Below are 24,183 nucleotides of genomic sequence, written 5' to 3'. Positions count from 1 at the left end.
AGCAGCCTTTGGATTTTGGAAGACGGACTCATCTGATTTGGAAGGGAGAATGCTTAGGAGTCAAACATTCAGCTCAAGAAAAAGCCCAATTATCTTAAATCTAATAAGGTATCCTTTAAGATATGCCCTAAATGGCAGAGAATTGGCTTGCCTCAAGCCAAGAATGTCTGCATAGCAGTAGTGGGTTCCACTTACCTTCGCTACCGGTTCGGAACGGTGAGCGTGTGTGGCGCTTCTGCACATGCGCACAGCGTCCATGATGACGTCCAGGCGGGTGGGTAGAGCCTCCCGCCGCCTCCGCCACTACCGGTTCGCCTAAACCAGGGCAAACCAGTTAAAACCCACCACTGCTGCATAGTTTGTGGAAGCAGCTTCTCCCAAGCCAAGCTGGCCTGGCTGAATCCCAGAAAGAGACCGAGGCTGCACTCGCCCGGGAATTCCTGGGCCCAGAAGATTCAGGGTTGTTTTCCATGGACTGGTAGCTTTTGGGGGGGGGGGGATATTAATCACAGGGGTTATTATTTATTGTATGGCACATTGACATCACATTTTGATCAAAACATAAGAGATAAAGATAAAAAGTATTATGTTTAGATTACAGATATAATTTTTTGCTCCACTTGTCACAGCAAAGACTCTATTTTGGCACTTTGCCGCTATATCTTGGATAGCTTGTTTTTCAGCCCCAGTGTCACAATTTGGGGAAGGTATTTTGTCCCGCTTACAGAAGGCATCAGCACATCTACCATGACCAGAGTGGATTTGGAAATGACCATTTGTATCCATGCCATTCCTTAAGTCCCCTGGATGGTGCTAAAGGACAGTCCCTTCAAGACGAAACCTCTGAACGCTCAAATATACGGCAGCGAGTCAACCCTAGTGATCTCCTGGCTATAACACATCATGCTAAATTACACAGAGATCCTTCATGAAAGAATCCCTTGGGACAGACTGAATTCATGGCTGCCCTACACAAGTACAGAAGCCCCTAAATTTAAAGGACAGCAGGTATGCCAGGGAAACAGCTGGTTGAGCTACCCATGGATGGGACAGCCTCAGATATGGGTCTGAACAACTGGAAAATATGCCAATGGCAGCAGTAACTGCCAGCCCTGGATGCTGTTCCTTGCCAGGAAAACATAAGGAAATTTACAGACACTTATCTGGTTGCCTAAGGTGAACAAAAATCTCCTGCCACAGAAGGGTTTGCAAACAAAAGGAAGTGCTCAAGTGTTTCTTCAAAGTGGCACATTGGACATTCAGATACACATTTGGGTGTGTAGGAAGTTAACACCCACCCCTCTCCAACGAAAATGAAATATTTTAGGAAATATTAAAAAGGCAGAATATTATATTTTCCTTTCCTAGGAGAGGGGTGGGTGCTAACTTCCCACAATTTTGTCCTGGTTTGGATCTTGAGTGAGGGCTAATCCTATCATGTCCTGAGGACCATGTCTTTTGTTTTGTAGATAAGCTGGCCCAGCCTTTGTCTTATAGATAGATTGGCTGAGGCTCTGAATTTGTCTTTAGAAACATGTTTCTCCTTTAGGGAAAATATAATATTCTGCCTTTTTAATATTTCCTAGAATATTTCATTTTCCTAGGAAAGGGGTGGGTGCTAACAGGCAGAATATTAAGAAGGTTCACAATCTTGCTCATATTACCTGTATCTGAAGGTAGGCTAAATATCAAATGGAGATATATGGCTAATTTTTTATTACTTTTTCACTGGTGTTGCTGAATTAAAATATCATAATTCTAGAATGCAATTTTTATGCTTAGTGGCAGTTTTATATTATAATTTCATAACTAATTTTCTCAATAGATTGCTTTAAGCACTTAAATAAAGTGCAAAAGGGTTTTTTTTTTTCAAACTGCAAAACTGTTAAAAAGGTTCTTGGGGACATGTTTAATTCATGTCACAGATGAGCCAAAATATCAGTCAGGCTTTTGAGGATGGAGCAGGAAGTGGGGGACGCTTTAGCAAATTAAGGAAATCAATCCAAATTATGTTGCTGAATCTCAGGATTTAGGAGTTTATCACACAAGAAATTTTCCTTCTGCAATGGAATCTTTGAAACCTGTTGAAACCTGTCATTTTTATGAGGGTGGCCCTCAAATAAATCAAACATCTTTGGTTGAAATTTTTATTTAATTTAAAAGCCACCTAATCTCAGGAGTGAACAAACCTGAAACAACTTAAAAGTTTGATCTATTTTAAGTGATGGGGCACTCGGCACCAGTTCATTTTTGGAAATGTAAAGGTTTCTCTTCTATTTCAAGCAAAGCAAGCAGGTCAATTGCTTTAGAAAGTCCAGCTGCTTCTGTCTTGCACAGCAATCAAGATTCAAGGGGTGGGAGGTGTGGATGAGGAGGAAGGAGGCCGAAGAAAGGGAAGATTGTGAGATCCTCATAGAGATGTTCAGCCAAACTATGGGATCATTAGCTGGACTCAAGAGTTGGTTGTATAATTGCTCCCAATAAATATGTGTCAATGGCTCCACATCAAACTAGAAAGAAGTATCAAGGGACACACAGCAGAGCACTGAGGTGTTAGATATAAATGAGTTAGAGAAAGGCTTGGAAAACGTGATTATTGAAATTAAGGAAGATATAAAAAAGAATGATAGCAAACACCTTATCAAGGTTTAGGACAATCTCAACAAGTGAGAAATACCATTATAAATTGCCCATAGTATTATTGGAAGAAGACGAGGAAAACAGAAGGAACAGTGGATCCAAGACAGACCATGTAAGCTGATTGATGAAAGAAAAGTTATAAAATGAAAACGAACGTTGTCTTACCTGAACGTTCCTTCTCTGCGCGCTGATGGAGAATCCAAATAATGGGTAGTTTCCTCAGCTTCATTGCTGGACTGGGTGACTGTTTCTTTAAGAAACATCCTTGGCCACTCCTCCTTTGCCTGGCTAAGCCCCAGTTCATTCGCGAAGTCAATAGAGGATGGAAGTCCTGAAACAACAAAAGGAGACAGAAACAAGGCAGTCCTGGCCAGAAGCAGCCATGGGACGGGTTGGATTCTCCATCAGCGCGCAGAGAAGGAACGTTCAGGTAAGACAACGTTCGTTCTCCAGCGCGCTTCCTGGAGAATCCAAATAATGGGATATACCCAAGCTAGTTAGAAGAAGGGAGGGAGGCTGCGTCATCCCGGGAAGGAACAGCCAGGACAGACTGCAGTACTCGACGTCCAAAGGAAGCTTCAGCCGAAGCAAAGGAGTCAATTTTGTAATGTTTAACAAAAGGAGTCAAGGTAGTCCACGTGGCAGCCCTACAGACATCAAGGATGGAAGCCTGGGTAGCCCAAGCCGCTGAGGTGGCTGCGCTCCTAGTGGAGTGTGGAAGTATCTTCCCTGGCAGAGGAGTCCGTCTGGTGCGATACGCCATGATGATGCAGGTCCTGATCCAACGGCCTATCGTGGATGAAGAAACCTTCATGCCCAATGTAGAAGGATTGAAGGACAGGAACAAGGCTTCGGATTTACGGAAGGCCGCAGTCCGTTTGATATAGCGGTGGAGAGCCCGTTTAACGTCCAGGGTATGCCATTGTTGTTCAAGATGATGGCTAGGAGCCGGGCAAAAGTCAGGCAGAATTAACTCCTGGGCACGATGGTATAGAGAATTTATCTTCGGCAGGAAGGAAGGATCTGTACGAAGAACCACCTTGTTGGGATGGAACACGCAAAGGTCCGGCCGTACCGAAAGCGCCGCCAACTCAGACACCCGTCTTGCCGAAGTAATCGCCACTAAGAAAGCAACCTTAAGAGTTAGATATCGTAGAGATATAGAAGCCAAGGGCTCAAAAGGAGGTGACATGAGAGCTGATAGAACCAGTGGCAAGTCCCAAGTTGGGTATCTATGAATAGTAGGAGGACGGAGATTGGATGCGCCCCGTAAAAATGTCCGTATACTGGAATTCTGGGTCAAAGGTCGATCGTTCCCAGATGACAGAACCGTGCTAAGGGCGGCCACTTGTCGCCTCAGGGTGTTAGGAGCAAGGCCACGGTCCAAGCTGTCCTGTAGAAAAACAAGCACGTCAGAAGGAGAAGCAGTAGTAGGATCCTGATGAGACTTGGAACACCAAGTGCAAAAGGCACGCCAGGAGGCGTCATATATACGGTTAGTGGATGCACGCCTGGCAGACTGCATAGTGTGAATCACACAGGCCGGAATGTTGTCCTTCCTCAATCTGATCCTCTCAAACGCCAGACGGTCAACTGCAACCATTGAGGATCTGGATGCAGTACGACCCCCTGGCTGAGATATATCCGGTCGTTGGGAATGTGCCAAGGACGTTCCACCGAGAGGTTCCGAAGGTCCGCGTACCAAGGTCGACGCGGCCAATTGGGGGCGACCAGGATGAGGTCCGCTTTCTCCTCCAACAACTTGCGAATCACACGGGGAATGAGAGGCAGCGGAGGAAAAGCGTAGAGAAGGCCTTGTGGCCACCTGCTCCGCAGAGCGTCGCATCCTTCTGCTCCTGGACAGGGGAACCGGGAGAAGAATCGGGGAAGATGGGTGTTCAGCTGGGTTGCGAACAAATCGACCATTGGGAGGCCGAACCTCTTCGATATCTCCCCGAACAGAGCCGGAGCTAGACGCCACTCCGCCTGATCTATTGGAGTCCGGCTGAGCCAATCTGCCGTGATGTTCTCGACCCCGGATATGTGTTCGGCTGTAAGGGAGAGGACGTTCCTCTCTGCCCAAAGGAGCATTCTCGTCGCTTCCTCCATCAGCTGTCTGGAGCGAGTTCCCCCCTCTCTGTTGATGTGGGCTTTCGTTGTCGTATTGTCCGTTAGGACTAGGACATGATGCCCTCTCACAGACGTCTTGAAGTGACGGAGAGCGAGGTGGACCGCTCATAGTTCCAGCCAATTTATGTCGTGCCGTAAGTCCCGAGTGGACCAGCGGCCCTGGACAACTGACGACTGCAGATGGGCGCCCCAGCCGAATTGACTCGCATCCGTCGTCAGGGTTAAGCGACAGGGTTCCAGGAAGAAGGAGCCCTTCCGTATGGACGGGGAGATCCACCACCTCAGAGACAGCCGTACCGTAGCTGGAAGGACCACGGTGATGTTCGAACAGGCCCAGTGGGATCTCTGATAGGGCAGGAGGAACCATTGGAGGGGGCGAGAGTGTAGACGAGCCCACGGGACGATGGAGATGCACGAAATTAGCTTGCCGAGTAATTGGGACAAGGTGATCAGGGACACGGACCTGCGGGCAAGAACCTTGGTCACTGATGACTGAATGCTGTGAATCCTGTCGGGGGATAGGAAAACCCGGCAGCTGATGGAGTCGATGAGAGCACCCAGATGGAGGATGTGAGTGGTAGGCAAGATTTGACTTTTGTCGAGGTTCAGGGAGAACCCGTGTTGTCGCAGGACACGAGAAACGACCTTCAGATCGACGACAGCCTGATGACGAGAGGCAGAAAGGATAATGATGTCGTCCAGATAGCACATAATCCTGATGGGGACTTGTCGCAGAGATGCTGCTAATGTAGCCAGCAGTTTCGTGAAGGTCCGAGGGGCGGACGAGAGGCCGAACGGCATGGCCCGATACTGGAAGTGCCTGTTGGCATAGGCAAATCGAAGAAACCGTCGATGACAAGGACGGATCGGGACATGCAAGTAAGCCTCCTTGAGATCGATTGATGTCATAAAGTCGCCTCGTCGGACGCCCTGCAGGATCGATCTGAGCGAGTGCATCTTGAAATGATGGTATTTGACGAACTTGTTCAAAGCCTTCAGGTCCAGGATCCCTCTCCAGTCCCCGGAGGATTTGGGGACGAGAAACAGGCGCGAGTAGAACCCGGAGCCCCGTTGTTCTACCGGCACAGGTTCGATAGCGCAGATATCGAGTAGGTGTTGTACCTCTGCGTCCATTAAGGTCCTCTTTACCGGATTGTTGGAAAGAGGGCACCGCAGGAAGCGGTTCGGAGGGCTGGAGAGGAAGTCCAAGGTGAGACCGAAGCGTACAGTCTGAAGGACCCAAGCATCCGTTGTGGAAGAGGTCCATTGAGGTAAAAAATGGAGAAGACGGCCCCCGATAGGTAACTCTGCGGAATAGTCACTTTCCCCTCCGGAAAGGTCGGTTAGATGCTCCGCGGTATTGACGCCTGGAGGAGGGTTGGCCTCTGCCTTGATCACGGAAGGCAGGCCTATCAAAGGCTCGATCTCCTCCGTAGGAGTATGGTTGTCTGGAAAAATAGGACCCCCTGGGCCCGGAATCAGTCCGAAATGGCTGGCGCTGGCTATAAGGGGCAAAGCGCCTATCGTGGCGTCTGAAGGAGGATGGCATGATTTTACGCTTATCCTTGTCCTCCACAAGTATCGGGTCCAAAGCGTCACCGAAAAGGAGGGAACCTTTGTGTGGAGCAGATGCCAGCTTCCATTTTGATTTGAGATCCGCTTTCCAGTGGCGGAGCCAAAGAAGACGTCGGGTGGTGACATTGGAAACAAGGGCCCGGGACGAAAATTTAGCTGTATTTAAGGACGCGTCCGCACAGTACTCAGTGGCTGCGATGATTTTATTTATATCGTGGTGCAGCCTGTTGTCCTCAGGTGGAAGCCGCTCCTGTAATTGGCGCATCCAGATTAGCGATGCGCGGGCAAAGAAGGAAGTCGCAGTAGAAGACCTGATGGCCCAAGCAGCGGCTTGATGAGTCTTGCGGAGAGACAGTTCAGACTTCCTGTCCTCGGCCTTGAGTCCATCAAGGACGTCGTTTGAAATCACCGAGGAAGACGTAAGGTGGGCCACAGGGGGGTCCACAGCGGGTAGTTGGATCAGATCCTGGAAGGAAGGATCAGAGCAGTACAAGCACTTGTCAAGACCAGAGGGAGCCGAGACATAGGCCGGCTGAGACCAGGGCCTTTGAACCACATCAGTGAATAATTCCGGACATGGAATAAAATCCTGGTCCGGTTTCTGCAGGAGAAATAAGTCACCATGGGGATTAGGATCCGAGGCCTGAGATGATTGAGACGGAGCAATCCCCATGTTAGTTGTAACTTTGGCCTTGTGGAGCAAGGACTTGAACATGGAAGGTCGGAAAAGCCCCGTAAAGGCTGGCCTTTCCGGAGCTAAGTCCTCATCCTCAGATAATTCCCCTTCCTCGAGCTCCTCTTCCTCCCAAGGAGAGTCCTCCATGAAGAGGGGATCCGGACGATAAGAATAGGCAAGTCGCAGATCATCACACACATGAGCCAAGGAGGGCTGTGCCAGGGGTGGAGCGTGAGGCACATGGCGAGGATCAGAAGACAGGATGCGAGACATAGTCTGAGACACGAGATCCTGGATGTCCCGCGACAGAGCAGGTTGGAGGCCTTCAGACGGACGAAGACCGGCTGCAGTTGGCGTATAAGTAGCCTCTGGAGGTGCCTTTCCCGGAGAATGGGAGGCAGGTGCACAGGGTCCTGGGACAGCAGAAGGGAAGGCAGCAGCTCTCAAATGTTGAACATCAGAAGAGCATTGCGCCGACCCAGATGGAGCTTGAGATACAGGAAGTGGCCTGTCTGGAGAGAGTTGTCGGTGGGACGGTTGAGCCCTTTGTTGGGCAAGAAGATATTGCCTTTCAAAGGCCTTACGTTTCCTTTCCTCAGCCCGGTCAGCCGCGGAGGACCGTGTAGTAGGGTGAGGACTAGCAGATCTAGCCCTGACTTCACGAGTTTTAGGGCCTTTGGAGGAGGTCTTAGCTCTCTTTCTGGTCTCAGGAGGGCTGTAAGCCTGATCAATGTCGGAAGATATGTCTGAATCCGCCATAACGAAGACGCAGGCCAGGTAAGTAGCTGAAAACAAGTCAGATGCGAAAAATTTTAATTGTTTTGTTGCATTCTATTATCATTATCATTTATTTATCTAGTGATTTATATCTATTAATAATATATTGCTTTCTCTCTCTCTTTTTTTTTTTTTTAATTTAGCCAGGAATACCAAGCAAGTTGCAAATGAATAATCAATAATCAATAAGGGCCAAACAAGGTGTCAGAACACCTAAAGCCTAGGAGATCAGCAAAAGAGGACCAAACCATTATTGGGCTATGCCAAAGTTAACAACCCCCTGAAGCAGAATGGTCCCGCCCAGCAACCCGAATGGCGGGAAACTGCAGGAACGGCAAAAAAAGAACGGGCGCTAGGCTGAAAAACAGCCCTTGAACGCCTCAGCTCCCCAAGCGCCGAAGGAAGAGCTGAAGTAAATTGCATTAGAACGCTTCAGCTCCCAAAGCGCCCAAGAAAGCAACGAGGGAGGTTGCTGTTTTACTAAAAACAGCGCGCGGCTTGCAGGGCACCCACAGCAGAACTCGGTATGAGCCTAAGAGCTCATAAGGCAGTTCAAAATGGCGCGCGGCTTGATTTTTGCCGCCAACGCCATTAACGGTCGGGAGCCGAGTCCGTAGGGGGAGGCTGTCAATCACAGCGGTAATGGAGCGCTCGGCTCAGCTTAGCCGAGAGCGCTGCCCACAGACAATTAAAATTCGGTTCGCTTTTCTTGTAATATCCAACCGTTATTTGTTGCTTAAGGATTCATCTAATGGGGGTTTGCAGAAGCGATGTAGGGACCCCCGGCCGCCACAGAAAACGTTGGAGCGGTGTGGGAGGCAAGGGGGGGGGGGTCCAGCTATTCAGGTCCCCACGCAGCGCCCCGGCGGCAGGCCAATCACTCGGAGTTGCCAGAGGTAGAGCTCCGAGGAATCCGTTACATAAAAGGGGGAGCGGAGAGGAGTCCCCTGGATAGAACCCCAGGCAAACTCACCCGCCGCAGTAACTACAGGCCTTCAGCTGTCACGAGAAATCCACACCGCTCTTGATAATTTCCCAGAAGAAGGATATAGAAAATCCAATTAATGAGATAGTTCATCAGCCAAATTGCTAGAGCCAAGGAAAAACCCAGTCTCTCACTTGACTGAGTGAATGAACTGGGGCTTAGCCAGGCAAAGGAGGAGTGGCCAAGGATGTTTCTTAAAGAAACAGTCACCCAGTCCAGCAATGAAGCTGAGGAAACTACCCATTATTTGGATTCTCCAGGAAGCGCGCTGGAGAACAAAACCAGCCAAAGATGTAGATGAAATGGGAAAAAAATCGAACCGGAAATATGGGGAAGAGAAGTTGCCAAAAAGAGAAGGAAGAATGGTTGGAATGGAAAGGCATTGACATGCAAGAAGCAGCTAATCAGAATGATTCCAAAACTTTTATTATATAGTTAAAGAACTGACTGGAATGAAGAATGGCTCCAGGGTACCAATACAATAGAAATAGAGATACGGAGAAGACTAGACTAAACGAACAGAACAGAACAGAACAGAACAGAACAGAACAGAACAAGAGCATTGGAATTGGAGGTTTTCTAGTCCAACCTGCTGCTTAAGCAGGAGACCCTATGCCAGTGGTGGGTTTCAAAATTTTTTACTACCTGTTCTGTGGGTGTGGCTTGGTGGTTGTGGCATGGCTTGGTGGGCGTGGCTTGGTGGGCGTGGCAGGGGAAGGATACTGTAAAATCTCCAATCCCACCCTACTTGGAGTGCATGTGTTTTAACGTTTTTAAAGTTTTTAATGTTTTAATGTTTTTTTTTAACATTTTTATGGGATTGTTCGCATTGTTTTATTCTTTGTTGTAAGCCGCCCAGAGTCCCTTGGGAGTTGGGGAGCATAGAAATGTGACAAAATAAATAAATAAATAAAATACTCCAGGGGAAGATTACTGCAAAATCCCCATTTCCTCCCGATCAGCTGGGACTCAGGGGGCAGAGAATAGATGGGGGTGGAGCCAGTCAGAATTTTCACTACCGGTTCTCCAAACTACTCAAAATTTCTGCTACCGGTTTCCCCGAACTGGTCAGAACCTGCTGAAACCCACCTCTGCCCTATGCCTATACCATTTCAGACAAATGTTTGTCCAGTCTCTTTTGAATCAATTTACTTAATCAATTAAATTTAATTGACCAATTTAATCAATGAAGAATAACAATGGGAAGCTTCTGGTCACCCAAGATGAGCAGAATAAAAAATGGATTTGAACACTTATTATTATTATTATTATTATTATTATTATTATTATTATTATTATTATTTAATCTTTAGTGAGATTCACAGCCTTTGAGGCTGGTTAATAGCTCAGCAGCTCGAGTCCTAACCAAGGACCTAGGAACTGTTAAGGTATCGTCGGAGGATGTAAGCTGTTCCGAGTAAGGTGGTTTTTTGTAGAGTCAAAATGTTCAAGTCCGGCAAATTTAGAATTTCTAAATAGCGGGGTAGCCCTTTGGATATTGCTCCAAGGGCTCCAATTACAATCGGGACAACACACGATTTCTTTTTCCACAGTCGCTCAACTTCAATTTGCAAGTCCCGGTACTTTGTGATTTTTTCTTGCTGCTTATCTTCAATCCGTGGATCACCAGGTATTGCAATGTCAATGAACCATACTTTTTTCTTTTCAACTATTGTTATGTCAGATGTGTTGTGGACCAAGTGCCTGTCAGTCTGAATCCTAAAGTCCCACAAGATCTTGAGTTTCTCATTCTCTAAAACTTTCTCAACCTGATGTTCCCAGTGGTTTTTGCTGTACTCAAATCCAAACTTCATTATTATTATTATTATTATTATTATTATTATTATTATTATTATTATTATTATTATTATTATTTGTTCAATTTATATGCCGCCTTTCTCCGAAGACTCAAGGCGGCTTACAATGCATTTAAAAAATATATATAAAAACATTAAAAATTAAAACATTAAAAACAATTAAAACCCATTCACACCATTCATGGCCAGATCTCGCCAGATCGCAACAGCGAGATCAATGGCCCCAGGCCTGTCGGAAAAGCCACGTCTTCACTGCTTTTCGGAAGGCCAATAGGGTGGGGATTGTCTGGATCTCAGGAGGTAACTGGTTCCAGAGAGCTGGGGCAGCCACAGAGAAGGCCCTTCTCCGCGGGCCCACCAGTCGGCACTATTTAGCTGATGAGACCCTGAGGAGACCAACTCTGTGGGATCTTACCAGTCGCTGGGAACTATGCGGCAGAAGGCGGTCTCGAAGATAACCTGGCCCTGAGCCATGTAGGGCTTTAAAGGTAATAACCAACACCTTGAATTGTGACCGGAGACCAATAGGGAGCCAGTGCAGCTCGCGGAGAATTGGTGTAATGTGGGTGTACCTAGGTGCACCCACGACAGCTTGCGCGGCTGCGTTCTGGACCAACTGTAGTCTCCAAACACTTTTCAAGGGTAGCCCCATGTAGAGCGCGTTTCTGGGAAATTCTTAACCAGCCAAACCCGCCCACTATGTACAATTTTAATGAAGAGTGGGCCTAATAAGAGCTTCAGGTGAATACTGTGAAATTATAACTGAAGAAATAAAGATGACAATTAGAAGCTTTAAAAACAACAGCTGGCTCTGATGAGATCTTAAAATGTGGCAAATAGGCTGAGATGAAAAAGCTGACAACATTGTTTAATAAATGTTAGCAAAATGGTGTAGTTCCAGAGGCCTGCAAAGAGGAACTATTGGTAAAATCCACAAGAAAGATACCAACTCAGAGTGCATCACCTGGCATCAGTGCCTGAAAAGACCCTTTGCCTAATTCTCCTTAGGTGGCTGCAAAGTGTCCTGTACCAACATCTGAGAGAACAAGCCAGATTTCGCTGCAGAAGGTCCTGCTGTGAACAAATCTTCACCTTACGAAATATCACAGAACAGTGCATTAAATATCAACATCTGCTGGCCATCACCTTCATTGATTTCAAGAAACCATTTGGCAATGTCCACCTTGCTGTTATTGCCACTGAATTAGACCTGTCGATACCAGCCGCCGTGAGAGGGTGGCTTGGTCATTGTTTTCTCAGGACATCGGCTTGAGACTCCTCTCCACTGCCGTGAGAGGACAGTGGAGCCCCGGTTCTGATCCGCGCCAAAATGGTGAACTGTCTCTCCTGGACTTTTAAAGGTACCATCATTGAATCCTTAGCCTGACTCTATTTCCCCAAGCGAACTTGCAGGAATGTATTCACCGGCTGAGCTCTTTGCCTTGCGAGACTCCCCCCTCTCGCAAGCCTGGCCTTCCATGTTATCGAAGGCCTACCTCGATGAAGGGCTTTGGAACCCAGAGAGGTGGCATGTCGCGAAGAGGGGGTTGAGGGGTTTTTTAGATAAAGTTTTAGCAAATGTCTTAAAGGGTTCCGGGGGGGGGAGGGTTGGATCAGAAGTAAGGCCGTGGGTATGGGGGATAACCCACTAAGGGGAGGGCCAGGTAAGGCTGTGGAGCACGGCATGGGGGGTGGGGGGCCCGGGGTCAAGAGGGGGGATAAAGTTCATCCAGATAAGGTTTTTACCATCAGTACTGTGGGTGGGAGGGGTAGATATGGCGGGAGCAGGGGGCCATATCGTGTTAGGGGAGCGCGCGCCCGCTGTCTTCGAGCGCTGGCGCGCTCCGGCCCCCAAAGCTCCACTCGTTTTCCAGGTGGCGCAGATCCTCAGGGCCCTGGCCTCTGTCTGATGTTATGCAATGCCAGGTCTGTAGTAAATAAAGCCCCCCTCATTTGTGATCTTGTTCAGGAGGGGGGAGCGGACCTGGCAGGTATTACGGAAACCTGGTTGGGCCAAGAGGGGGGGGTCCCTCTTGTTGAAATGTGCCCACCAGGTTTCCGCGCATTCCATCAGCCGAGGTTGCAGGGTAGGGGCGGGGGGGGTAGCGGTTATTATTAACGAAGGTCTGAGACCAAGGGAGGCCACTGTTCCTCAGACGGCCGGCTGTGAATCCCTCCTTGTGAAATGGGGCCACGGGGTTCAGATGGGTTTGCTGATCACATACCTGGCTCCCTGCCATGTGGCAGCAGCCCTGCCCGAGCTACTCAGTGTCATCGCCACGGTGGTGGTTGAGACCCCTAAGCTTATGGTCATGGGGGATTTCAACTTGCCGTCCGTTGGTAAGGCATCTGAGGTGGCTCGGGAGTTCATGGCTTCCATGACAGCCATGGACCTGACCCAGTTAATTCATGGCCCTACCCACACGGGGGGAAACACGCTGGATCTGTTTTTTGTCTCTGGACAGTGGTTGAGTGATCTCGAGATAGGGGATATAATCACCGAGCCCTTGTCATGGTCTGATCACTCTCTCCTTCATCTCGACCTTCGAACCGCTACACCCCGCCGCAGGGAGGCGGAGCCGGTAAGATGGTTCCGCCCCAGGCGCCTGATGGAACCGGATAGGTTCCAGATGGAGCTTGGGCCATTCCCTGAGGCTCTGGCACACGCCTCGACTGGAGACCTAGTGGCCGCCTGGGATAGGGCGGCCGCTGGAGCTCTGGATCGGGTCGTGCCTTTGCGGCCTCTGACCCGGCGCCGATCTCATTTAGCTCCTTGGTTCACTGAGGAGCTGAGGGAGTTGAAGCGCCGGAAAAGACGCCTAGAGAGTAGTTGGAGGGCCAGTCTTTCTGAATCTGACCGGACACTGGTAAGAGCTCATATTAGGAATTACCTAGTGGCGATAAAAGCAGCGAAATGTAGCTATTTTGCTGCTCTTATTGCGTCATCAGATAATCGCCCGGCCGCCCTATTTAGGGTGACCCGCTCCCTGCTCCACCAGGAAGCGCGGGAGGACCCCTTGGAGGGTAGAGCCGAGGATTTTGTCCAATATCTGTATGACAAAATCGCTCAGATTCGGGAAGATCTGGACTCCGACTGGATAGTCTCTGGGGGAGGGACTGGGGCAGGTCTTGAGAATGTTATCTGGGATGAGTTTGATCCTGTGACCCCTGAGGACGTGGACAGGATTCTGGGTAGACTGAACGCGACCACTTGTTTATTGGACCCGTGTCCCTCCTGGTTAGTGCTGGCTTCTCGGGAGGTGACACGAGGCTGGTTCCAGGGGATTATAAATGCTTCGCTGGGTGAGGGTGTCTTTCCTGCCACCTTGAAAGAGGCGGTGGTGAGGCCTCTCCTCAAGAAGCCTTCCCTGGACCCGGCAATGTTGGTAAATTATCGTCCGGTCTCCAACCTTCGTTTTGTGGCGAAGGTTGTTGAGAGTGTGGTTGCGCAACAGCTTCCCCAGCACCTGGATGAAACGACGTATCTGGATCCGTTCCAGTCGGGCTTCAGGCCCGGGTACAGCACGGAAACAGCATTGGTCGCGTTGGTTGATGATCTCTGGAGGGCTCGGGACAGGGGGTGCTCCTCTGTCCTGGTCCTGTTAGATCTCTCAGCGGCTTTTGATACCATCGACCATGGTATCATGCTGCACCGGTTGGAAGAGTTAGGGGTGGGAGGCACTGTGTTGCGGTGGTTCTCCTCCTTTCTCTCTGACCAGTCGCAGTCTGTGTTGACAGGGGGACAGAGGTCGACCCCGAGGCCCCTCATATGTGGGGTGCCGCAAGGGTCGGTCCTCTCACCTCTCCTGTTCAACATTTATGTGAAGCCGCTGGGCGAGATCAGCCGTGGTTTCGGGGTGGAGTACCATCAGTACGCTGATGACACCCAGCTGTACATCTCCACCCCGGATCACCCCAACGATGCCCTTGAAGTGATGTCCCGGTGCCTGGAGGCCGTACGGATCTGGATGGGGAGGAACAGGCTCAGGCTCAACCCATCCAAGACCGAGTGGCTGTGGTTTCCGACGTCCCGATATAGCCAGTTGACGCCATCACTGACTATTGGGGGCGAATCATTGGCCCCCACGGAGAGGGCTCGCAACTTGGGCGTCCTCCTGGATTCACGGCTGTCTTTAGAAGAGCACTTGACGGCCGTGACCGGGAGGATTTTTTATCAGGTCCGCCTGATTTGCCAGTTGCGTCCCTTTCTGGATTGGGACTCGTTACGCACGGTCACTCATGCCCTCGTCACCTCCCGCCTGGACTATTGTAATGCTCTCTACATGGGGCTCCCCTTGAGGAGCACCCGGAGGCTCCAACTGGCGCAGAGTGCGGCCGCGCGGGTGGTAATGGGAGCGACATGGCGCTCCCATGTAACACCTCTCCTGCGCGAGCTGCACTGGCTCCCGGTGGTCTTCTGGGTGCGCTTCAAGGTTTTGGTTACCAACTTTAAAGCGCTCCATGGCTTAGGGCCTGGTTATTTACGGGACCGCCTACTACCACCAATAGCCTCCCACCGGCCAGTACGCTCTCATAGAGAGGGACTCCTCCGGGTGCCGTCAGCCAAACAGTGTCGACTGGCGGCCCCTAGGGGGAGAGCCTTCTCTGTGGGGGCACCTACCATCTGGAATGAGCTCCCCCCGGAGATACGGAGGATCCCGGATCTGCGCTCCTTCCGCCGTGCTGTGAAGACCTTTTTATTCCATCAAGCGGGCTTGGCCTGATCTCTTCCCTTTTTAAATATGTAAATTTTAATCTGTTTTTAAATTATTGGGGTATTTTAATTTGTCTGGGCCAAAAAGTTTAATTTGATTTTATCGGGTTTTTAAATTTTGTGTATTTATGTATTTTATTGTTGGCTGTTCACCGCCCTGAGTCCTTCGGGAGTAGGGCGGTATACAAATCAAATAAATAAATAAATAAATGTCCACCAGGAATCTCTCTGGCAGATCAGTGTACCAACGGTCTTCATTACTATCTTTAAGGACTTATACCTACGATCAAGCTTCTGCGTTAAGACAAAAAATGATCTCACGAATATGTTTGAAATTACTACCAGAGTTACACAAGGCTGTATTCTGTCACCGCTCCTCTTCCTTGTGGCCTTCATTATGCGAAATACATCACGCACTGGGAAAGGCTTTCGTTATTCTGACCAAGACTGCCTTGGTGACCTGGATTTTGCAGATGATATTGTGCTACTTGAGAAAGATAAGACAAAACTACAAGTGATGACTGCTTTAGATGAAGAAGCAACCAAAATTGGCCTCAGGAAAGTGCCAAGAAATAGAAGATCATGTATCTGAGCTCCACTGCACAGATATACAGTAGGGAATTACACTCGGATCACAGCGACTTGAGGACGTAGGAAGGTTTACCTATTTGGGTAGTGTAATTGCACAAAATGCAGAGAAGGACATTAAGTACCGCATTGGAAAAGCAAAAGCTTTTTTCCAGAGGATGAATAAATTTTGGCCCTCATCATCTATATCACTGGAACTTGACTTCGTTTGCTCACTTCCATAGAGATCCAAATAGCCAGCGAGACTTACAAGGTATCAGCAAGTATTAACAAGAGACTCAACGTCTTCCAACAAAAATGCCTTCACTGAATCCTAAAGATTTGCTATTTTGACCATATTACTGTATTATTAGTGTTCCAAAAGAGTTTCTCCTGCAAATTACATAACATTGTTGAATGCAGAAGACTCCAACATGCAGGTCATGTTTTCTGCATGGAGAAGAATCAAATCCTTAAGAAGGCAATGAGAGGGATCTCTCCCATGCCAAATGACCAAGAGGACACCCTCAAACTACACGGTGAAGAGTGTTCATGGAAGACTTAAAGCCTCTTAACATCACATGGGAAGATGCTGAAGTACTCATCCAAGACCAAAAATGCTGGCGATCCCTTGCTGCCTAATGTGCTACATAGCATGGGAGGATCTAATGCTAAAAAATGCAACAACCAAGAAGAAAGGACAGAAGCCAGCAATGTGAATTTCAACGGGATATGCAGAATCTTATAGAAAGATATCAAAGACATCAGTACAGAATACAGGAGACCATACTGGGTAGCAGTGCATGGAACATGGATTTAGGTTTCTTGATGGATCAAATCTGAACATGAGCCAGGGGTGTAAGACAGCTGTATAAAAGGCAATGGCAATGCTAGAAAGAAGTTTTGTGTCAAAATCAAGAAGTCTTTGTTCCTCTCTATTATGCATTGGTTATACAAATATAGCTAGAACACAATGTCCACTTCTGACCAACTGGAGCAGTGGTGGGTTGCTACCGGTTCGGTCCGGATCTTGCGAATCGGTAGTAACGGTGTCGGGAGGCTCTGCCCAGCCGCCCAGCTGTCATCACGGAAGCGCTGCGCGAGAGAGAAGCAAGCACGTGCGCTCCCATTGTGAACTGCTAGCAAAGATAAGTGGAACCCACCCCTGAACTGGAGCATGTCCTGGACCTGTCCTAGAAGAAAAATGTTATGAGAAGTGGTTAGAGGTCTGTAGTAGATATAATTGGTGACTTGTATGTATTTCATGTAGAAGGTGGAACTGTTCAGAGGCTGCGACAAATCTGAACTTTTTAGAACATAGAATAAGGATATGGAGGTCTTCTAGTCCAACCCCCTGCTCAAGGGGCAAGTCGATTCTCTCTCCTCTGTGACAGACCCTCAAGTACTGGAAGTTAGTAATCATGCCCCCCCCCCAATCCTTTTCTTCAATAGGCTAAACATACCTAGCTCCCATAGAAGAGAATATTTATAGCTCAGGGTTAACCGTGGGGTCCTTGGTGCTCTCTGAACTTGGTGGTTTTCTTGCAGACGTTTCATTACCAAATTAAGTAACATCGTCAGTGTATATCTAGCAAAAGTTCATCATACTATTTAGCCTGTAGACCTGTTACCAATTTGTTGCTCTTCTCTGCACATTCTTCAGGGCCTCGGCATCTTTTCTATATTGTGGTGATCAAATCTGGATGAAATATTCCAAGTGTGACCTCACTAGCGTAATATAGGGTAGTACCACCAATTTTTGTGATCCTGATGTTATCCTCTGTTGATGCAGCCCAGGACTGTATTGGCTTTTCAGCAGCTGCAGCATACTGATGGCTCATACTTAAGTGGGGATCCACTAGGACACTAAGATCCCTCCCACAGATGCTACTGTTCAGCCAGGTACCACCTATTCTGCATCTATACATAATGGACTTAACTTACAAGAAAGTAGATTTCAAATGGATGTTGAGAAGAATTGCATAATGGTAAGAGGTGCCTTGGAAAGTAGTACTGGACTCTTCATTACAGGTGTTCCAATAGAGGCTGGATGGCTGCTATGCAGGGGTGAAATGCTCCCGGTTCGGACCGGCTCAGGCGAGTAGGTAGCGATGGCGGCGAGCAGTTTGGAGAACCGGTAGCAAAAATCCCTGCCCCCGCCCCCCATGCCCAGCTGAGCCCTGCGATCATCAGAGCCTTTTTTCCCTTTTAAATGGCTCTGACCAGCCAAGCTCTGACATCCCAGCTGAGTTGCCTGCTAATCAGGATCGCCAGAGCCATGTAAAAGAAAAAAAGTTTCTTTTTTTCTCCCCCCACCCCAGCCTCCAGCTTGCTTAACTTAGCTGCTGATCGCATGACGATCGCAATCCATGCATCAGCAAGCAACTGAATCTCCCTGCCTGCAATCAAGCTCATCGGTGAGCAGCTCTTTCTGCCTGCCTGCCTTCCTGCCTAGACTTGTGGACTTCAACTCCCAGCAAAGCTGGCTGAAGAATTCTGGGAGTTGAAGTCCACAAGTCTTAAAGTTGCCAAGGCTGGAGACCCCTGTTCTATTGGGTAAGTTTTTTTCCCCTTTGGAAGCTTTAAAAAAAATAGTTAATTGGGGTTTTTTTAGTTGTTCTTTTTTTAGACCTAGCCATTTAAAGTTTAGGAAGTTTTAAATTTAGCTGCTTTTATATAAAAATAAAAATAAAATAAAATAATATTTGTGCAGCTTTCTGAGATTTAGTGTGTTTCTGTAGTGTTTCACTCTAACTACACAAACACACAAAATCTCACAAAGCTGTATGTGGAATTTTGTGTGTGTAAAGTGTGAAAGTTTGTTTTTTGGGCTTTTTGTGGCTATGTGAGGTTCCTGCTTGTTGCAGGGGCCATTTTGGGTCTAGCACAGCTGCTTTTACATTGTGGGTGAGCCAGTAGTGTTGTGTTGTGTTTTGTAGGTTAAAAAAGGGCAAAGAAGTGACATTGACTTGGCCATGCCCACCCAGTCACCTTACCACCAAGCCCCACCCACTAATTAAGCCACGCCCACAGAATCGGTAGCAAAAAAATTTAGATTTCACCTCTGCTGCTATGGATGCTATAGCGGATTTCTACACTGAGCAAAGGGTTGGACTAGATAACCTCAAGAAGCCTTTCAGCCTTTACATTCTGTGATTCCAGAAATACACCTTACCCAGAACCCAACTCTGCTAGCATCGTTGATGGAACTATGTTCCTGAGCCCATCCTGATTTGTCTCTAGTTCTTAGATCACTGTTACTTTCTTTGGTGAAATCTACAAACTTTTCAAAACAGAACCACAGCTCTTTTGCTTAAAAACAACTATGATTTTATGACCTTTTTCCCACATTTGTTAACTGAATCACTACAGGTAGTCCTTGAATTACGATCACAATTGGCCCAAAATTTCTGTTGCTAAGTGAGACATTTGTTAAGTGAATTTTGCCCCATTTGACCTTTCTTGCCACAGCTGTTGAGTGAATCTGGATTCCCCATTTTTACTTGTCAGAAGGTTGAAAAATCACATGATCCCTGCGCACTGCAACCGTCATAAATATGAGTCAGTTGCCAAGCATCTGAATTTTGATCACATGACCATGGGGATGCTATAATGGTTGTAACTGTGAAAAATGGTCATGCCACTTTTTCCAGTGATGTTGTAACTTCGAACTGTCACTAAGTGAACTGCTGCAAATTGAGGACTACCTGTAGTTGTTAAGTGGCTCATGTGGTCATTAAGCAAATCCAGCTTCCCCCATTAACTTTGCTTATTGGAAACCAGCTTGGGAAGACTTCAAATGGCGATCATATGATCCTGGGATTGTTCAAACATCATAAATACCTGCTGGTTGCCAAGCACCCAAATTTTCATCCTGTGGTGGTGGGGATGCTGTGCCAATCATAAGAGTGAGGACTGGTTGGAAGTCACTTTCTGCAGTGCCACTGTAGCTTCAGATGATTGCTAAAAGAGTGGTTGCAAGTCAAGGACTACCTGTAGCAATATTATTAGAGCCATTTTTACATAGAAGAAAGAAGTCAATCTTGTGCTGGAGCCCATCCTTGCAGAAATTCTCTCTCCCAGAATGTTACCTGCTTCAACACAAACCCAAAAGCTCAGAAGACTAAACCTCTCTTCCCGGTGACCGACACAGATTGGATTCCGAGCTTGTTTGGTTTGGCTTCCAGAGGTTGTGGGGGCTTATTGGAGGCTTTTTAAAAAGAGACTGGAGAACCTTTTGTCTGAGATGGACTAGGCTGGTCTCCTGCTTGAGCAGCAGGTTGGACTGGAAGACTTCCAAAGTCCCTTCTATTATTCTGTATTCCTGGCCTTTCCTACCCAAAAAATGAAGAGGAAGCAAATTCGATGGAAGGAAAGGCCGCATTTGGAGGGAAGAAATAGCCAAGGGCCATGTCATCACACCAGAATGGCTTCACTGAGGACCTGGACATTGCTGTTCTCAAGCAGAGGAATTTCTGAGGGAAATTCCAGCTTGTGAAACTGCTAAGTTTGGCTTCCTTCATCTCTTGAGCTCAGTCAGCATCCACATCATGGAAGCTCATCCACTGCAGGTTGGATGACTTGGTTGTCCTTGCATCTTGTGGCTGAGAACAGCATCCTTAAGAATCTAATAAAGTCCCCAGCAAAATCCTTGTTGATAAGGTAAAAAACTTCGTACTGCATGTAGTACTAATGCAAAGTTTAGCAACAGCAAGCAAACAATCCCATATGACACAGAGAAAGCTTGAGGGCCTGCAGAAACCCTTTGGGTGAAGTGAGGCTCTGGGCTACTCAGCATGTTTATTGCAGGCCTCGAAAACACACAGAGGGGCTGCTTACCCAATTTGCAGCTGCCGCAACTCTGGTCAGCTTTACAGAAGAGTGGGCAGACTGGTGCCAACCTTCACCACGTATTGGTGAATTTTGCTGATTTTAACTTGATTTGGGAGCTCAGTCACTTGCCCAGAAAAAAAAGGCAAAAACCCAATCAAGCTGATAGAAGCATTTTGAGGGGAGCAATCTTATTTCTCTTCTGATAAGTGGGCATTCGGGAAATGGTCACAGCCATTTTGGGAGTTCAGCCATTAATAAGCCCAGCCCATGGCAGTCATTTTGTGAGAGTGCCCACAAAATAGAAGGTAGCAGCAAGTGCTGTTCAGAAATGGGCAATCAGATTCAGGAGATGGGTGGGGTGGGGAGTTAAAATGAGGGCTGCTTGCTTTATATCTTAACAGCTGCCAAGAGAATCTTTCTGGATTTGATCAGCCTCAACTTGCAGCTGTGTCTGAGTGGCCAGTTCCTCTCTGGGGCTGCTGGAACCCCCTAGACTGCACCCTCTTTATAGGTGCAGCCTGAGCAGGGCAATAGTGTGAACAGGTTTATCAAACCTATTTTCTTGGTATCTACTGACCCTCTCAAAGTACAGAGAGATGAACAAGAACCCTAAAGGCTGAAAAAGTGATCTTTAAACATTAGAGCCCCTGGCTACAAACATGTTGCTGTTCTTACACACAACACAGAAGCCTTCAACAATGTCACTCTGTTACTGTCACAGATAATTTTCTTTCCTTTCATGACCATACATTATTTCTCCCTCTCCCCTGTCCATAAACACATCTACTTTCTAGAAGATAATCCATACCTGAAAAAGGCCAAAACATTTAAATAGGCCAGGGAAAGGTCAAATGAAGTATTTCTCAATCTTGGCAACTTTAAACTATGTGAACTTCAACTCCCAGAATTCCCCAGCCAGCAATCTGAGGTAGGAAATGCTAGTTGAGGTAGGAAATGCTAGTTGGGGAATTCTGGGAATTGAAGTCCACACATCTTAAAGTCACTAAGCATGAGAAACACTGGTCTAGTGACTGCATGCATTCAAATGCTACTCTTGGCTAATTTTAATCTGGTTTATCATATTGCTCAGACCCATCCCAATTTAGTGCATTCATGTTATTGTGCAGGTCCAGAAAATGGGTTAATTAAGGAAATGAGTTTCCTTGTGAATGTGGCCAGTGGTCTGAGGAAGTGGAGAATATACAATACTCTGTGTATGCTCAGATGACAGCCTCCTCTGGATTATTCTTCAGTCTGAGTTAACACATCCAAAACAGGTTATGAAGGAAAACCTGTCTTCAAAAGTACTGTATGCTTCATGACAGTGTTTCCCCGTTGATTTAAAACATTAAACCAAAGTTTACAGGTTTCCAACAACAACAACAATAACCGGTCTTTTTCCAATATAGATTTTTCCAATATAGATTTTTCCAATATAGATTTTTAATCCTTTTCTTTTTAATTATCTTACTGGTAGTATTTCAGATAATTGCCTGTAGTATATTAATGACATTACCTAAATGCCCACCGCCTTCCTCACCCAAGCAGACGGCGAGGAAGTCACTTCTGCCCTTCAAAAGATGCAGCAGAAGCGCAGCCGCTTTGGGGGCCTCGGCAGGAAAGCCCACCTAAGGCGGGGAGGAGACCGCAGAAGAAGCGGCCTCGCAAAGGGAGGGGCCGGGGGCTCCCACCGCCGCCGAAGTGGGGCAGGAGGGCAGCTCTTCCCCGGCGGACCCCGTCAAAGCCCCGAGCCCCCTCTCCTGAAGGCGGCCGCTGCCCTCCTTTCCCCTCCGCCCGGCGGGAGGCTCGCTCGCTTCCCCGCCGCTGAGCCTGCAGCCCCGAGACGGGAGGAGCCCCCTCGGCGGAGAGGTTGCTGGCCGAGATGCCGCAATCGGCGCTTCCGTCACGTCTGGCTTCGGGGATGGCGACCGGCAGGGCCGGGCCGGGCTGGGCAGGGCGGGCTGGCACGGCGGGGACCGGGGGGGGGGCGTCTCCGGCGGACTCTGCAAAGGGCGCCTGCTTGTTGCTCCCAAGGCAAAGCGGGGGGAGGAGGGGGAGGTGAGGGGGACCTCCGGGGGAGAATCGGATGGCTGGAAGAGGCTGGCCGGCTCTCCCCTTCTCCCACCCCCCACCTGCTCGGCTCCCGCTTGGCGCGCCCCAAGGACCGGGCTGGCTGCGGATGATGGGACGAGGGGGATGCCTCAGGGCCCCCGTGCCAAGGAAGGCGAGAGGAGCCAAGCGGCCCCCGCGCTGAGGCGTCACTCCCTTTCCCGGGGGCAGCAAAGGGCATCGGGGGCGGAAGAAGGGGGGCTCTTACCCCGGCGAGGACCCTGAGGAGGGTCTGGGGCCGCTTGGCGAATTCCGCGGGCTCCACCGCCGCGCCCGCCCGCCCGGCTCCGAAGGAAGCGCCCTCCATCGTCCCGCCGCCGCCACCGCCGCCTCGAGCTGCGAAGGCAAAGAGAGGAGGGGGCGGCGGCGGGCGGGGACGGGCGAGCTGGCGCCACCACCTGCCCGCCCGCCAGCCGCGCAGCCCGCGATCCTGCCGGCGCTGCCCTGGCCGCTCCGCAGTGTCCCGCCCCCACCGCCACCCGAGCTCGCCCGCCCCGTCTCTGCCTGTGGAGGCTTCCCACGATCTGCACCGAGCTAAACCAGAGCCTCGAGACCGGGCGAGGCGGAGGAAAACGGCTTTTCATCGGCCCCACCAAGCTCAGACGCCACCAGCTTTGGCCAGCCTCGTGCCCGCCCCAGTTCGACTATCCCAGCCCATCAGCTTCAGTGAGTTATGAGCTTTGTAGTCCAGCTTACCTTGGCCAGGGCTGCCGACCCCTATTGGGTTCCTGTACTCCACCCGTGAAACCCTCTGGGTTTGCCAAGTTACCTTGGCTTGCAAATTCTAGTAGTGCCAATGAGCTAGCAAACTGCTTACTTAGCATGTTGCTTTGATAATGGCTCATGTTCTTTCCTGAAAAGGCTTAATGTAGTTGGCCCAATATCTCCCTTGCATCAGGGCCACTCAGAATCACCCATAAATGTAGCTGGTGTTCAGTACCCATGCTGAACCCATGTTGGGCATATCTATGTCCGTACCTTATGCAAAGTGTTAGTATTTTGAGTAGATAGATATAATCCACTTGTAGTGCAATACAAACTGTGTACTTTGATCACAGTGACAACCCTGTGAGGTAGGCTGAGTTAAGAGAGATGAGTTGCCCAGGGAGCTTCTGCAGCTGAGGCAGAACTGGAAGCCACGACCCCCTGCTCCTAATCCAACCTCTTCTCCCCTAGATCCTCATAGCACATCTTTGCCTGTCCAGGCATGTGGAGGATCAGTCCTGGGTCCTTCAGATTTTTAACCTACTTGGAGGTGACAGATTTCTGGAAAGCAAAGGCTGGTGAATGGCTGTGCAAACTAAAGAGCCTTGGTAGTACAGTGGTCTAAGGCACCCTGTTATTAAGCTGGATATTAAGA

The 24,183-nt window shown here is 48.7% G+C and overlaps 1 protein-coding gene across 1 annotated transcript in view; it reads right to left on the bottom strand.

Moving 5' to 3' along the window:
• Window positions 1–23,130, bottom strand: part of SYNGR3 (synaptogyrin 3) — a 43,073-nt gene extending 19,943 nt beyond the window's left edge. The window contains exon 1 of the mRNA XM_070954943.1: window positions 23,032–23,130. Coding sequence (XP_070811044.1) covers window positions 23,032–23,130 — 99 coding nt within the window. The remainder of the gene's footprint in view (window positions 1–23,031) is intronic.
• Window positions 23,131–24,183: the final 1,053 nt, after the last annotated feature.

The sequence above is a fragment of the Pituophis catenifer genome, unplaced genomic scaffold (assembly GCF_029215685.1).
Source record: "Pituophis catenifer annectens isolate HBS135680 unplaced genomic scaffold, rPitCat1.0.hap2 SCAF_16, whole genome shotgun sequence".
Taxonomy (NCBI): domain Eukaryota; kingdom Metazoa; phylum Chordata; class Lepidosauria; order Squamata; family Colubridae; genus Pituophis; species Pituophis catenifer.
Note: the sequence above shows the minus strand (reverse complement) of the source record. Positions and strands in the feature narration are given on the sequence as shown.